The sequence below is a fragment of the Erythrolamprus reginae genome, chromosome 1, assembly GCF_031021105.1.
Source record: "Erythrolamprus reginae isolate rEryReg1 chromosome 1, rEryReg1.hap1, whole genome shotgun sequence".
NCBI lineage: Eukaryota > Metazoa > Chordata > Lepidosauria > Squamata > Dipsadidae > Erythrolamprus > Erythrolamprus reginae.
The window spans coordinates 129,074,720-129,091,179 of NC_091950.1; the positions used below are offsets into that span (position 1 = coordinate 129,074,720).

Genomic DNA, 16,460 nt, shown 5'->3' on the forward strand with positions numbered 1-16,460 from the left:
ACACAATGCGAACAGGTAAGGAAGGCAAGTTTGAAACACACACACACACCGATCCAGATCCAGCAATAGTGAAACCAAAACAAAAGGCAGGGGAGAGAAACTTCTAGCATATTCTTCCCACAAATCTCCTCTCAGTAGAGAAGAACAAATAAACGTTCTTTCAAAAGCTTTTTCAGTACAATCTCTCTCTGGCTCAACCACTGAGTATTATGGAAGATCCAGATGCCCTCATAATTCATTTGTAATGGCCCTGTGTTTTCTCACTGCTGCATCTTTTTAATTAACTGCTGAAAGCAGTTGGATTGCAGAGTCACTTTGCGGTTTGCAAAGCAAGTTCTTTCTTTCTCTCAGGGCTTCTCTAAGCTCACAAAACAGGAAGAGAGATTCTACAGAGTACAATGTCCTTATTCTCTGACTAAATATGTGTAAGGTCTGGAAGCAAGACCACAAATTACTGGAATCTGATTCAATTTTATTCACGTTTTAAATAAAACGTCAGTGTGAACACTGGAACAGAGGAAATCCTACTTTTGTTCTAATGGAGACAAAACTGACATAGTTTACATTTTCTTCATTTTCAGTTGTTCCTTTCCAATAGGATTAATAAAGCATCCAAGGTTTGTTTGTTTCTTAAATTCCTATAAATAAGCCTTCTCGGAGAACAGTAAAACAAATTGATAATTCAGCCTCTAGTGATGATAATGTACAATCAACCTTCCTACCATGGTACCATGAAAGCAATAATTTTAAGTCCTGCACCCTAGGGCTGCAAGATCATTTGCACATCCAAGCATTATATGCTTCAAAAGTGCAAGAATGCCATTTTTTTTCTATAATGCCGTTCACAGGTCTATATTTTTTGGAACTGTGTACAGAGAAAGTGACAATTTTTATCACATAGAAACATAGAAGACTGATGGCAGAAAAAGACCTCATGGTCCATCTAGTCTGCCCTTATACTATTTCCTGTATTTTATCTTACAATGGATATATGTTTATCCCAGGCATGTTTAAATTCAATTACTGTGGATTTACCAACCACGTCTGCTGGAAGTTTGTTCCAAGGATCTACTATTCTTTCAGTAAAATAATATTTTCTCATGTTGCCTTTGATCTTCCCCCCAACTAAATTCAGATTGTGTCCCCTTGTTCTTGTGTTCACTTTCCTATTAAAAACACTTCCCTCCTGAACCTTATTTAACCCTTTAACAAATTTAAAGGTTTCGATCATGTCCCCCCCCCTTTTCCTTCTGTCCTCCAGACTATACAGATTGAGTTCATTAAGTCTTTCCTGATGCGTTTTATGCTTAAGACCTTCCACCATTCTTGTAGCCCGTCTTTGGATCCGTTCAATTTTGTCAATATCTTTTTGTAGGTGAGGTCTCCAGAACTGAACACAATATTCCAAATGTGGTCTCACCAGCGCTCTATATAAGGGGATCACAATCTCCCTCTTCCTGCTTGTTATACCTCTAGCTATGCAGCCAAGCATCCTACTTACTTTTCCTACCGCCCAACCACACTGCTCACCCATTTTGAGACTGTCAGAAATCACTACCCCTAAATCCTTTTCTTCTGAAGTTTTTGCTAACACACAACTGCCAATGCAATACTCAGATTGAGGATTCCTTTTCCCCAAGTGCATTATTTTACATTTGGAAACATTAAACTGCAGTTTCCATTGCTTTGACCATTTATCTGTATTCTAACCTCATGAGAGCTGCTCAGAAGCTTGCTTAATAGCAGAACATGGGCCAAACAGTAGAGTAGAGGGATTCTGATGATACTCCCATACTGTAGGGAAAGGATCAGCCTGGTCCGGATGTACCAGTAATGGTGGCCGCCGGTGGTTTGCATAACTGGTAGCAGCAACAGCGTGAGGCTGCGCCCACCTGCCCGGGTGTCATCATTTTTAATTTTTAACTCTTTGTGTATGCGCAATGGGTTCTGCGTGTGTGCAGAGTGTGAAAAGGCATGCATGACGGTGATGCGTGCTTCCAAACCGGTAGGAAAAGTAGATTTCACCGCTGGATGCCTGAAAAACAAAGGAATGGCCTCACAGTCAAGTGTTCTCTTACCTCCTCTTCTATTTCCAGAATTTCTGAAGTACACATTTCATCTTCTATGCTGTTTCTTTCTCCAAAGGGCGACCTCTTCCCACAACATAGAAACTAAAATAGAATGTTAAACGTGTTATTTATTTAGTCATAGAGTAGATTGGAGTTATTACAAGCTTTTGAGAAGAGATCTGCCCACTTTGGATTTTATTTCTTTTTTGTTATTCTTTTAAGTTATTCTGATTTGTTCCTTCTTGGGGTTGGTATATACTTGGTCCCAATTGATTACTCATGAAATTATTTATTTATTTACCTAATTTGCATGATTGGCTATTTCTCATATGATTCTGGACTGCTAATATCAAATTAAAAACCTCAAATTCACACAATATTAATTAAAACACACTGAACCCAAGGCACCTCTTATATACTGTTATGTTTGCAAATTGTTTAAACAAATGTGATTGCTGATTGGATCAGGTGCAGCCAATAAGAAGCCGCAGGCGCGACCAATAAGAAACCCATAGGCGCGACCAATAAGAAGCCTCGGCACGAAGCCTGAAACATTGTCACCAATCCCCTGCGCTGGTAACAAAAGTATAAAAGGTGCTGCTTCGGCCACTTTTCCTCCAAGTCACTACCTGCCTGCGAGCTGGTCACTTTTAATGTTCCTGATTACTAAATAAAGAGCTGTTAACCCTTTCCTCGACCTCCAGCCTCTGATTTAACATATACCCACACATGTAAACTTCTCAAATGGATTCACTTTACTTCTGACCCAATGCCAACGGATAAAACCTGATAAAAACCCAGCAATTTAGACAATCTATACCTGAGATATATGCAAGGATGAAATTCAGCAGGTTCTGACAGGTTCTGGAGAACCGGTAGAGGAAAATTTTGAAAAGTTTGGAGAACCAGCAAAAATCACCTCTGGCTAGACCCAGAGTGCGGTGGGAATGGAGATTTTGCAATATCCTCTCCCCAAGAGTGGGGAGGGAATGGAGATTTTGCAATATCCTCTCCCCAAGAGTGGGGAGGAAATGGAGATTTTGCAGAATCCTTCCCCCAAGAGTGGGGAGGGAATGGAGATTTTGCAGTATCTTTCCCCTGCCATGACCACCAAGCCACGCCCACAGAACCGGTAGGGAAAAAAATTGAATTTCACCCATGGATATATGTTGTTCCATAGAGTCCCATAATACAGATAACCAAGGTACTGAGTTCATTTTCAAAGCCTTTCATGCCACAGGGCAAGGTTATTTGCAGAACCTCTATAAGATCTGACAAGGCTAAGTGCTGAAGAATTCTTCGATTAAACAATGTATTCTGGTGGAGCCCAGAAGATAGAACTTCTGTATTGTGGAACATGCTATACCTCCACACACAGACAGGCCTGGTAAGACTTCTGATCTCTCATACATAGAAACAGATTAACTGTATTTGGGTCATTATGATTATTTAATGTAACCTTTTAATTTTTAATTTATTTAATTCAGTAAAGCTGCTTTCACTTTTCACTCAAGAAGAGAACGAGATTTATCTTATTTATAGTTCAGGGCTGCATTTCTGTTATTTAGTAGGATTCTGAGCAGACACGTGATAATTTTCTGATTGTTCCCAGATTTCACAGTGATTAAAGACAGCAGAGAAAGGCCATAATAAAATTATATTTTCAGGTTCCTGGCAAGGTTGGAAACCAACTCCATTTATATTTTGTAAGTTCTTTAACCATATAAAAAAAGCATCTGTCACTGTTTTAGCAATGTGTTGCCAAAGTTCATAACAGAATCTGGGATTCACAGTTACTTTTGAGTACAATGATAACCATGCAATCCTACACATAAAATACAGCTATGGATTTTGAGTTCTAAAAAAAAGTGAATTTTGTACAGAAGGGAGACCAGAACTGTTAAGTTTCAGAAACAGGTATTTCTTAGAGCCCTTGTTAGATACTTTTTAAAAACAATCTGACAGGAAAATATTTCATTTAGTCATCTTTTGTAGAGGATTTGTATATGACTCTCCTCCCACAACTATTTTCTTTATCATGCAGTATTTTTCATATATACTGTGGGACAGGGATGGGTTCTAACTTATCTCACTGCTGGTTTACTTTCTCCCATGTCATGTGGCTGCACCTTGTGGGCACATGCATGCGTGCGCAGTAGCAAAAAATGATCAATTTTTTTTAAAAAGCCCAAAACAAGATGGGGCAAGTACAAGTGCACTAGAGTGCCTTCCGTCCCCTGTCCTATTGCTCTCCTATATCTCCTATACCTTTCTTCTATTCCTATATCTCTTCTTCTGTTCTTTCATTGATATGTTCTATTCCTATACCTTCTTTTCTATTCTTTCATAGATATATTTTACTATGAGTATCCCCTCTATAACCTTCATCATGTATTTTACTATGTGTATATAGATATATACCCACTAAAACCCTCATTGTGTATTGGACAAAATAAATAAATAAATACATTTGTGCACAGTGTTGGAACCTTGTCTTCTGAAGGGGGAAAAAAACGTGGAAAAAATTCAAAGGAATTTTTTTTAAAAAAAAATGAGAGATGGTGGTGGCCTCCATGGACCAGCACTGACCTATCCAGTTCTCTGACATCATCGTGACGTCACCAGCTGTTTGCTACCAGTTCAGGCGAGCCGGTCCGAACCAGGAGGAACTCACCTCTGCTGTGAGCTGTGAAAACATTTACAGAACCCTCATATCCTGGACATAAACTGTTTCAACTCCTATCCTCAAAATAACACTATAGAGCACTGCTCTCCAGAACAACTAGATGCAAGAGCAATTGTTTCCTGAATGCCATCACTCTGCTAAACAAATAATTCCCTCAACACTATCAAATTATTCACTAAGTCTGCACTACTATTAATCTTTCCATCACCCATCTCCTCCCATTTATGACTGTATGACTGCAACTTTCTTGCTTGTATTCTTACGATTTACATTGATTCTTTCCTAGTATGATTTTATTGCTTATTTGTATCCAGAGCCCCAGACTTTAATTAAGTGTTGTACCTTATGTTTCTTGACATACAATACAAATCTTTTTCTTTTATGTACATTGAGAGCATATGCACCAAGACAAATTCCATGTGTGTCCAATCACACTTGGCCAATAAATAATTCTATTCTATTCTATTCTATTCAGAATACTGCCATTTTTCATGCCTCATTCATTAGCTATCCTCTCATTCATAATTACTATGCTGAGTTGCAGATGTCATTCAGTTACAGCATATTACGTCTTCCTTCCACTTTTGTTTTGTTAATTAGCTTGTATTGTAGATTCCTTGGTAGGGTAAGTTTTTTACTCATGTAGAAATATTCTGCACATGTAACAGTATGGGAAAATTAGGAATTAGTGCGTTGATGACTAAGCAAATTAATTCTTTTCTCAAGGCTCAAAGAGGTGAAAGCAGCTCCAAAGGAAGCACCAGACAAAGGTCAACATAAATTTGAATTAATTGTGTAGGATTCAAACTATAGTTATCTCTTCAGTTCAGTGGAATTATTGATGTTTGCTTATTGTTCTGGCTGCTAATCTATTTTCCACAGTAAGCCATTGAGAAGAGCTAAAAGACTTGCCACTATTACAAAAAGTGGCATGTTTATGCCAAAGCTGATCACTTTGAAATAGAGATTTACCTATGCTAGAATCCTTCTTTCGGTGCCAAGAATAGTATGGTATTCTCCCTAGCTTCTGGACTGTTTTCTTTTTAAACATGACACTATATTTTATATTTATTTGTATGGGGGGGGGGGTTGGGGGCTTTCCCCCCATTCTCTGAAATAAATAAAGGGAAATAACCCCAAGGAATTAATATTTTCAGGTCTCTTCAAGTCTCTTACAGAAAACAATTCAACTTTCTCCATTTAAATCAGTGGCAGAAATGCACTTATCTTGCATCAGATTGTTCCCACTGCTCACTGCTCACTGCTCACAGTTACTCATGCCCTCATCACCTCGAGGTTTCACTACTATAATGCTCTCTACATGGGGCTACATTTGAAAACTGTTCGGAAACTTCAGATCGTGCAGAATGCAGCTGCAAGAGCAATCATGGGCTTCCCTAGGTATGCCCATATTACACCAACACTCCGCAGTCTGCATTGGTTGCCGATCAGTTTCCGGTCACAATTCAAAGTTTTGGTTATGACCTATAAAGCCCTTCATGGCATCAGACCAGAATATTTCCAGGACCACCTTCTGCCGCACGAATCCCAGCGACCGGTTAGGTCCCACAGAGTTGGCCTTCTCTGTGTCCCGTCGACTAAACAATGTCATCTGGTGGGACCCAGGGGAAGAGCTTCTCTGTGGCGGCCCCGACCCTCTGGAAGCAGTTCCCCCCAGAGATTAGAACTGCCCCCACCCTCCTTGCCTTTCATAAACTCCTTAAAATCCACCTCTGCCATCAGACATGGGGGAATTGAGACATCCCCCCCGGGCCTATACAGTTTATGCATGGTATGTTTGTGTGCATGTTTGCTTTTAATAATGGGGTGTTTAGTGTTTTTAAATTATTAGATTTGTTGTACATTGTTTTATTGCTGCTGTGAGCCGCCCCGAGTCTTTGGAGAGGGGCAGCATACAAATCTAATAAATAAATAAGTAAGTAATCCAAGGAAGTTCATCCTTAAGTAAGTAAGTAAGTAAGTAAGTAAGTAAGTAAGTAAGTAAGTAAGTAAGTAAGTAAGTAAGCAAGCAAGCAAGCAAGCAAGCAAGCAAGCAAGCAAGCAAGCAAGCAAGCAAGCAAGCAAGCAAGCAAGCAAGCAAGCAAGCAAGCAAGCAAGCAAGCAAGCAAGCAAGCAAGCAAGCAAGCAAGCAAGCAAGCAAGCAAATAAATAAATAAATGATTAGTTCCATATTATTAAAAAATATTGGATATGGCTGTTGAAACTGGTTTTGTCCAAAATGCCTCAACCGGAGTCCTACATTGAACTGCCACTGATAATTTGCCCATTGGCTATCCCAACTGGCAGTTCTGGGATGAAAGAGTAAAAGATGAATTAAGCTGGGGCAAAACTAACCTATTCCAAATCCACCAGCAACTTACCATCTTGTGAATAGAATGTAGCTCCTGTCTTCTGGTGCTGGAAATGTTGTTTCTCACATCTTCATAAACAATATCATATGCATCAATCATGGCATTTTCCACCTACATAGATGACATTACGATCACAATTTGTGAATGTCAATAATTTGGTAAAATAAAATGTGGTTGGTTTGTATTTGCATGTGTTTTGTGCATGGGGACTGGATACACCATACTTGAATCTAAGGAAGTTCATCTGTCTGCCTTCTGATCTTGCCCCTTGAATTTACGAGTAGAAAATCCAACCCTACTCTTGATCTCTCTATGGTTTTTCTTCTTTGTACTTCTTGTTAGCCATGAAGCATTGCTGCTGTCAGCTTTGTCTTTTTCCTGCTCTCCCTTCTCTGAAATACTTTCCAACTTTTTTCCATTAAGCAATATCCATTTCAAATTCTACATAAATATGAAAGTGGTGGTTCAGTTTGTGTACAGGATGTTTGCACAGCCTTATTTGCATCTCGCTGTAGTTTATTTCTGTTTTAGGCAACTCATACCTTGTTTGTTTTCTCAAACTTAATGAATATGGGACAATTATATAACTTGCGATTCTGGCTGCAGGATGAATTTTTTTTTGGAGGGGGTATTATTTGTGATCACCCACACAATGCTTATTTTCAATATTATTGCCTTTTAAATATAGGAAGGCAACTAATAAAAAAGCATATGCACATTTTGCTAAAACAGACTGGAATATGGGGAGTTTAGAATATTTTATTAGCTTGATGTTAGTTGAGGTTGGCTGATTGGTTGTAAATTATTCAATAAAAAGTGCATTAAAACTGAGGAAAGGTCCAATAAAGGACTAATCCAAGGACCATTAAAATAAATATTGACTTCAGTGAGATTTATTCATTTTTTTGTTTTAAAGCAAAACCATTTTGTGGAGCTGTGTGTGACATCACTCCAAAAAGAGTTTAAAAAAATATAGGGAAGGCTATTATTTTACTATATATTTTTACTGTATATATTTATTGTATATACTGTATACAAACCAATAGCAATAAGCCAATTCTTTTTCTTGCACAGAACTGAGCAATTAAAACATATGGATAAAACACTGTAAAGATTCTATCACCTAGTTTATCACTTCACCATATCACTGCATTATCTGCTCTCTTTCTATTTGCAGGAATTGTAAAGAATCCCTACAAAAGGACTGGCGGGGCACCTTTTTAAATGTATATCTAAATGCTGTGCACATATGTTCAATAGTTTGGTTTGTAAGTTGTTTTCTGCAGATTTTTAAATTATATTTAATTATGTGTGGTATATACCACATTTCATTCAAACAAGTAACAAAGTGGTTTACTTAAAAATATTTTCAGATTCAATAAAATACACTGCCCAAAAAATAAATAAATAAAGGGAACACTTAAACAACACAATATAACTCCAAGTGAATCAAACTTCTGTGAAATCAAACTGTCCACTTAGGAAGCAACACTGATGGACTATCAATTTCACATGCTGTTGTGCACATACAACTTTGTACAGAACAAAGTATTCAGTGAGAATATTTCATTCATTCAATGCTGTTGCTTGTCAATGAGCTACCTACTAAAGTTACAACTGCATTTCCAAGCCTAATCTTTGAAATAGGAGTAAACTGTACTTACTTCATCCCACTGAATGTAATAACCCAATTCACACAAGACAGTTATTTATGTATGAATATGCTTAGGAATCTGTAAAGGAGGGTAGCTGAAGAGAAGACTCAGGCAATGGTCTTTTACACAGGTGTTATTTTGTGCAAAGAAATGACAGATATAAGCTTAGATAAAGCCTAGATTAAAAAATATATGGGCTTGAACCATTCTCACAGATAGCACAGCTATTTCTTGAAGTACATTTGAAAGACAAATTCCTTATGTGTCCAATCATACTTGGCCAATAAAAATTCTATTCTATTCTATTCTATTCTATTCTGTTCTGTTCTGTTCTATTCTTTATCAGGGGTAATATACAGGCAGTCCGTGATTTACAACAGTTCATTTAATGATTGTGGTCATTCAACAGGCTTGAAAAAAGTGACAAGACCATTTTTTAAGACTTAGGACCACTGAAGCATCCCCGTGGTCACATGATCAACATTCAGACGATTGGCAACTGATTCATATTTATGACGGTTGCAGGATCCCAGGGTCATATGATCCCCTTTTGCAACAAGCAAAGTCAACGAGGGAGCTGGATTCACTTAACAACTGTCTTATTCACTTAACAACTGTGGGAAGAAAAGTCGTAAAATGGGGCAAAATGTACTTTAAAAATGTTTCGCTTAGCAACAAAAATTTGGAACTAAATTGTGGTCATAAGTCAAGGACTGCTTGTAGTTCCTGTCCTTTCTGGCTTTGCTCCAAAGCTTTCCAATTCTAGAACTCTTTCTATGTAGAAACACTTCCACAGAAGTATGATTTTTCACTCCCTAAATCTTAGAAACATTTTTAGTTATCCTTATCACTCCTGGTCTCACAATTCAGAAAACCTTTCCTGTGGTAACCAGTACTCCCTCAAATAGCCAAACCAGGAGCAGCATAAAAAACCTGAGGAGAATTGCTATATAACTGCACTTTCTCTTCATTCCTATGATTTATATACAATCCTACTGAAGCCATGCATAATTCAGAAAATTAGCCTTACAGTTATCGTCTAAGCTCCAGTGAAATATTCCTATGGGATAATTATCAAGTCTGCAGACTTCTCTGCAAAGACTTGGAAACAAACAAAAAGGTCTTGAAGACACTTGAGAGGTTCAAAACGTTTTATGGCTCTATGTTTTCATGAATGAGACTGTGATAATTAATATAACTGAAAGTGCAAAACAATTTTGGAAGTTGATGTGTGGGGCAATATTTAACTATACACCTTTTCTCTTCGTTCACTTACCATAGTACTTTTGGTGACCGTCCAATATGTAGCCATTCCCGAAGCACAGAAAACCATAGTAAAACAGAAGAAACACTATAATAAAAAAAGACATCAAAATAATTCCTTAGTAAATGCTGCCATTGCTACTTCAAGTACCTTGTTTAGTGTATGTATACTTTTAACATACAAATTTTGAGACACAAAAAGGTTGTTTTTGTCACGCTGTAGATTGACAGCCTCCAAAGACATTAAGAAACATCCAGTAGTTAGATAGTTAACTCTGTTTAATAATGTAGCTCCTCCTCTATGATGTAACTGCTTTGCTCACATCCTCCTTCTTCCAGGAAGAGGAGCAATTAAGCGGACATTACGATCTATATTATTTAGCAATGTAGACGTTCATTTTATGTCTCCTAAGACAAACTTTATTTTTCTACTTTTTCTAATAAAAGTTTAGTTCATTTGAACATGCTTGGTTTGTACTTTAATAGCCATCTCCTCCGGAAGGTCCTGGCTCAGTCCTAACAGGCTGAGCACCTTGTAAAGGTAGGACCCTCTGATCCAACAGTTTTTTACAGCCATAACAGAACAAAAATATACCGTACTTTTCAGGGTATAAGATGCACCTTAGTTTTGGGGGAGGAAAACAAGGGGGGGAAATCTGCCTCTGCCTCCCAGAAATTTGCCGCAAAGCAAACAGTAAACAGTACATATGATATACACTGTTTGCTGTGTATTTCTGTGCATGTGTGCCTGACCTATAGAAATAGCAAAGAATTGGAGAAATGTACATTATGGCAGTATATTAATGCCAGAAAGGTTTCTTAAATATAGTCACATTAACTCCTCCCAATTATTTAAATAGATCTACCCCAAACACGACTACTGTATTTTTCGGAGTATAAGACGCACCCTTTTCTTCCCTAAAAAAGGCTGAAAATTCAGGTGCGTCTTATACTCTGAATACAGCTTTTTTCCCCTGAAGTTTTCCCCCCAGCCCTAACTAGGTGCTAACGATCTTCCCAGCTCTTATCTTGCAGGTTCTTTCATTGCCTCTGTCTGTGAATAATATTTTCCAAACTCTAAGTCTTTGCAGAGTTTTTTTCATTACTCTAACTTGCTCCAAGTAAGTTTCTTTCCAGCCCTAAACAGGTACTAATGATGTTCCCAGCTCTTAAGCTTGAAAGCTCTTTCATTGTTACTCTCTGCTAAGAATGTTTGGAAAACATTATTCAGAGAGAGTGAAAGAGCTTGCAAGTGGGTAACACTTGCAAGCTCTTTCACTCTCTCTGAATAATGTTTTCCAAACCCTATCTTTGTGTTGTGATTCCGTCTGAGGCCCCTCAGGGAACGGCTGATCCTCTGCCGGCTTCCTGCTCAGAGGGGGAGGATGAGGAACAGGAGGTTCAGGCAGATGGGGAGGAGGAATCTCAGGCTGAGGGAGAGGGAGGACAGCCAGAGTCCCCCGAGAGGGAACTCTCCCCAGCAAGCAGCCTGGATTCCTTAGATGAAAATGCACAAGCAATAATCGATCTCCGGCAGAGAAGAGCAACACAACGAAGGGGACAATTAGCCAGGTACTTTCAGCACTAAAGAGGCAACAGCTGGGTTTGGGTGTGGTGCTCTCTGGAAAGGCTGAAAAGGCAGACCCACCCTTCCTGGCTTGTGGAGTATTATCTTTGGGAGTCCTGGGACCTTGCTGTGATCTTTGGCATCTTGGAATTCTGGTTTGTGACTTTGAATACTGAAACCTTGGGGGGAAAAGGTATGGGTCTTATTCTCTACAGTGGTGGGTGTGCCAGCAAGAAGTCTGCTGTATTGTCTGGCCATCAGGACTCTGCTGTGAAGTCTCATAGACTGCCTGTTGGGAAGAACAGGTTTTTCTCTGTGTTTATTTTTCAAACTATAAAGTGCTTTTGCTTTTACCAGCGTGTCTGGCTGCTTTTTCCAGTTGGTGTTGAAGTCTGGGGGCACCCAGACAGAACACTTTGTAGGTTTGTATTGTTCTACTTGCTCCAAATGTTTCTTTCCAGCTCTAACCAGGTGCTAACAATGTTTCCAGCTCTTATAGGCTTTTATATGAGAGCATATGTACCAAGACAAATTCCTTGTGTGTCCAATCACACTTGGCCCAATAAAGAATTCTATTCTATTGTTACTCTCTGCTAAGAATATTTTCCAAGCCCTAAGTCTTTGCAGGGTTTTTTTCATTGCTCTAACTTACTCCAAATGTTTATTTCCAGCCCTAACCAGGTGCTAACAATGTTCCCAGCTCTTACCAGCTTTCAAGGTCTTTCACTGTTATTCTCTGCGAATAATGTTTTCCAAGCTCTACGTCTTTGCAGTTTTTTTCCCCCATTGCTCTACTTGCTCAGAATTTTTCTTTCTAGTCCCAATCAGGTTCTAACAATATTCCCAGCTCTTACTGGCTTGCAAGCTCTTTCATTGTTACTCTCTCCAAACAACCAGGGAATAAAATAATGTCCTGAAACTGACCGGACTAAGGATGCTAGCCAGATGAATGTCTGGTAAGCAGATTCTTTTCCCTATTTTCCTCACCAAAAACTAAGGCACCTTATACTCTGGTGCATCTTATACTCCAAAAAATATAGTAAGTCAGGGTTTAACTCAGCTGTCTTATATTAGTACTAAAACAAGACACTATTACATTTCAGACTATACTTGTACCGATTCTGTTAAAATTGGTGTGGCTTTCTGGAAGTATAGTTATAGTTCTCTGCTACTTAATGCAATACCACTGTTAAAAAACCCTCTTCAACTTGTTATCTAAAACATTATTAAGCAGTTTTTTTAAAAAAAATAAGTGTAATAGTTTGAACATGCTACAGACATTTAGATTTATTGACTTACCTCCTTTGCATTCAGTTCAGCAGAAAATACAAGAATTGTCTCTGTCTTCCAGCAATTTGTCTCCTTGCAGCTAGTTTCATTTTTCAGTTTAGCAGTGGCTGACTGCAGCCTCAAATCAGCCGAGGGTTGGGAAGCTGATAATGAATTGCTTGGCTTAACAGGCTCTATTCTGTTTGCTGCAAGGATGTAAATTGCTGGGAGGCAGAGGTCAAAGGGTGGAGATGGCTCCATGGGACTACATTCACTGTATAAGACACACCCATGTTTTCACCCTCTTTTGTAGGGTAAAAAGGTGCATTTTATACTCCAAAAAATACAGTACTTACTGATAAAAGACAGTATTTCTTCTATTTCCTTCAATTAATTTCAAACCTAGCATACTTAATTGATTTAAATTGGAAGACATGGAGATATAATTTTTACTCTAGGAACAAATGGATTTTTCTTCCTGCCTGTGAATGAGTGAGGCAGTGAATATTGGAAGCAAACATAGTTTTGGCCTGAGGTTTCCCTTGTTCTTTTGTTAGGTTGGGTGAAAGAGAGTGATTAGCTTAGTCACCCAGAATGCCTCCATGGCTGGAGAGGAACTTGAATCTGGATCTTCCTTGGTGTCAGTCTAACAGTCAAAACTTTACATAACGTTTCACATTCCCCCCTCCCTTTCTTTCTATTTTTTATACATTAAAGAAAATAGAAATCTGATAACATAAGCTACATATGAGCTACATATGATTAGAAGGACACATATCACTTTTAAAATGTTTTTTTCTTTTTAAAAATATTTTTATTAAAGTTTTTTTTAAGATAAGATAATACAAAATAACAAAGAAACATAGAACATATATAGGGGTTCTTTATAGCCCCCTCTTATCAGAAATTGTTTTCCGGAGTTGAATATACTTGAATATACTTAAGCATTGAATATACTTAAGCATTTACAACCTATCATCTTACCAAAATTTTCTATAATTCTAATATTATTTACTATTTACACATTTGTATTATTACTTATCAACTGGTCAATTACATTATATTGTTAAATTCTGTATGATATTCTTTTTTCTAACCATTCATAGACTTTATGCCATTCTTTATAGTATTCCAATTCTTCCTGTCCTTTTAACCTTCTCATCATCATATCCATCTCTGCGCATTCAGCAAGTTTTTTAATCAGATCTTCTTTGGGAATTTCTTCACATTTCCACTGTTGTGTAAAAGTTATTCTTGCTACAGTCAAGATGCATATGATCAAATATTGGATTTCTTTTTTGCAATTTTTAGGAAATATGCCTGATAAAACTAATTCTGGAACTTTCTTAATCCTTAAAATGTTTTTTTTTCTAGAGGTTCATGTATTTGAACAAAATGACCAAAGTAACAGTAAAAGTTCAGGTTTTAATCAGCTAATGCTTTCAGTTAAATGAAGTGCAGCGGTTATTTTTGGCCCACAAATCATTTCCAACCATGTTCTTTCTAGGTGCTTTCCTATATATTTCTTCCTCAGAACAATCTTCATTTTTTATTTGAGTGTTTTTGTACAGGACTCCATTTTAGTGGTTTAGGTCATTATTTTATGAATTAAAATATCCTGCCGCACGAATCCCAGCGGCCAATTAGGTCTCACAGAGTTGGCCTTCTCCGGGTCCCATCGACCAAACAATGTTGGCTGGTGGGACCCAGGGGAAGAGCCTTCTCTGTGGCGGCCCCAGCCCTCTGGAATCAACTCCCTCCAGAGATTCGAATAGCCCCCACCCTCCTCGCCTTCCGTAAAATGCTGAAGACCCACTTTTGTTGCCAGGAGTGGGGATAATTACCATCTTTCCCCCTTTTTTATTATGTTTTTGGCCTTACTGTATGATAAATTAGGTTGAATGTGTATGACTGCATAGTTAGGGGTTTTATTATGTTATTATTGCCTTCTTAAATGGATTTAATTTTTTATTATTAGATTTTTAATGTATTGTATTACTGTTATGCTGTGAGCCGCCCCGAGTCTTCGGAGAGGGGCGGCATACAAATATAATAAACTATAAACTAAACTATAAACTATTAAAAAAGCAGTCACTTTAGTTTCTTGTGATGTACTATAATAGATTGGCAAAATAAAAATAAACAAAATTGTGGAATTGATTGAAGGAAAAGCAGGACGGTTAATTGAATAAATATGAAATTATTATCTCTATGTAGGAAACCCAACAGAGCAAAATCCTGCAGACTGCCAAGCTCTTAAAACTCCTTTTCAGAACTTGGCCAGTTTGTTCAGACCAGATTTTATTTATACAATCAAGGCCAGGCATGCAAAAAAAGGAGGTGCTTTTTTTAAAAAAAATTCTGATTTAAATTTCCATGATAACCAGCTGGAGTCATGAATTGTGAGATCAAAGAAATGAAGCAATCTATTATTCAACAAAATGACGTGCATTACATTGCCAGAATACATTTAAAAAACCCCTTTTTAGCAACATAAGCATCACAAAAAATGAAAACATTTACGATTTGTAGTTCCCTTATTTAAACTATAAAATCAGATGGTGATGTGGAAATCTGACTTGGAATTTTTCTGAATAAATACTCATTACATTCTTGGGTAGACATATTACAGGTACCATATTGGAGGATAATCAAAACGGCAGAAAAACAATTAGTACCAACCTGCCTTCCATTGAGGACCTGTATACTGCATGAGTCAAAAAGAGGGCCGTGAAAATATTTACTGACCCTCACATCCTGGACATAAAAGGTTTCAACTCTTACCCTCAAAACAACACTATAGACTAGAGCACTGCACACCAAGACAACTAGACACAAGAACAGTTTTTCCCCGAATGCCGTCACTCTGCTAAACCAATAATTGTCTCACCACTGTCAAACTATTCACTAAGGCTGCATTATTATTACTATTAGTTTTCTAATCATTCCTATCACCCATTTCCTCCCACTAATGACTATATAACTGTAACTTTTTGCTTTATGATTTATATTAATATTGATTGTTTCCCAATTGCTTATTTATACCCTATCATTAAGTGTTGTACCTCATGATTCTTGATAAATGTATCTTTTCTTTTATGTACACTGAGAGCATATGCACCAAAACAAATTCCTTGTGTGTCTAATCACACTTGGCCAATAAAGAATTCTATTCTATTCCACCTCCCTTTAAAGATCTGGAGCTAAGTAAGAAATGAGGCTTAACCCCCCCCCCCCCCCCCCCAAATATCCTTTGGACAATCTCCTATCAAAAATCCAGAAAACACTTTTTCTACTCAATTTCAGGAAGACTTTGATAATAGGGATTCTCAGAAACACTTTCAGCTGCTGACTTCTGGTCATTGGATGCCTATTTATATTAATTTTATTACTGATATGTACATTTATTGGGTTTGATTATTTATTTATTTATTATTTATTTATTATTTGGATTTGTATGCCGCCCCTCTCCGAAGACTCGGGGCGGCTCACAAATCCAAATAATTAATTAATTACACAGGATCCAGTCTGGGTTGATCACTAGGACCAGAGGTTTGATCCTCCAAGCTTTCAGACTTG

General features: G+C 37.8%; 1 protein-coding gene across 2 annotated transcripts in view; it reads right to left on the reverse strand.

Annotated features, from left to right (window-relative positions):
* TSPAN32 (tetraspanin 32) overlaps positions 1-16,460 on the reverse strand; it is a 52,500-nt gene that overhangs the window by 19,646 nt on the left and 16,394 nt on the right. For both annotated transcript variants that reach the window (XM_070735629.1, XM_070735634.1), the window contains exons 4-6: positions 10,059-10,133; positions 7,137-7,238; positions 2,079-2,171 (exon numbers count right to left, since the gene is read on the reverse strand). In XM_070735629.1, the coding sequence (XP_070591730.1) occupies positions 2,079-2,171; positions 7,137-7,238; positions 10,059-10,133 (270 nt within the window). The remainder of the gene's footprint in view (positions 1-2,078; positions 2,172-7,136; positions 7,239-10,058; positions 10,134-16,460) is intronic.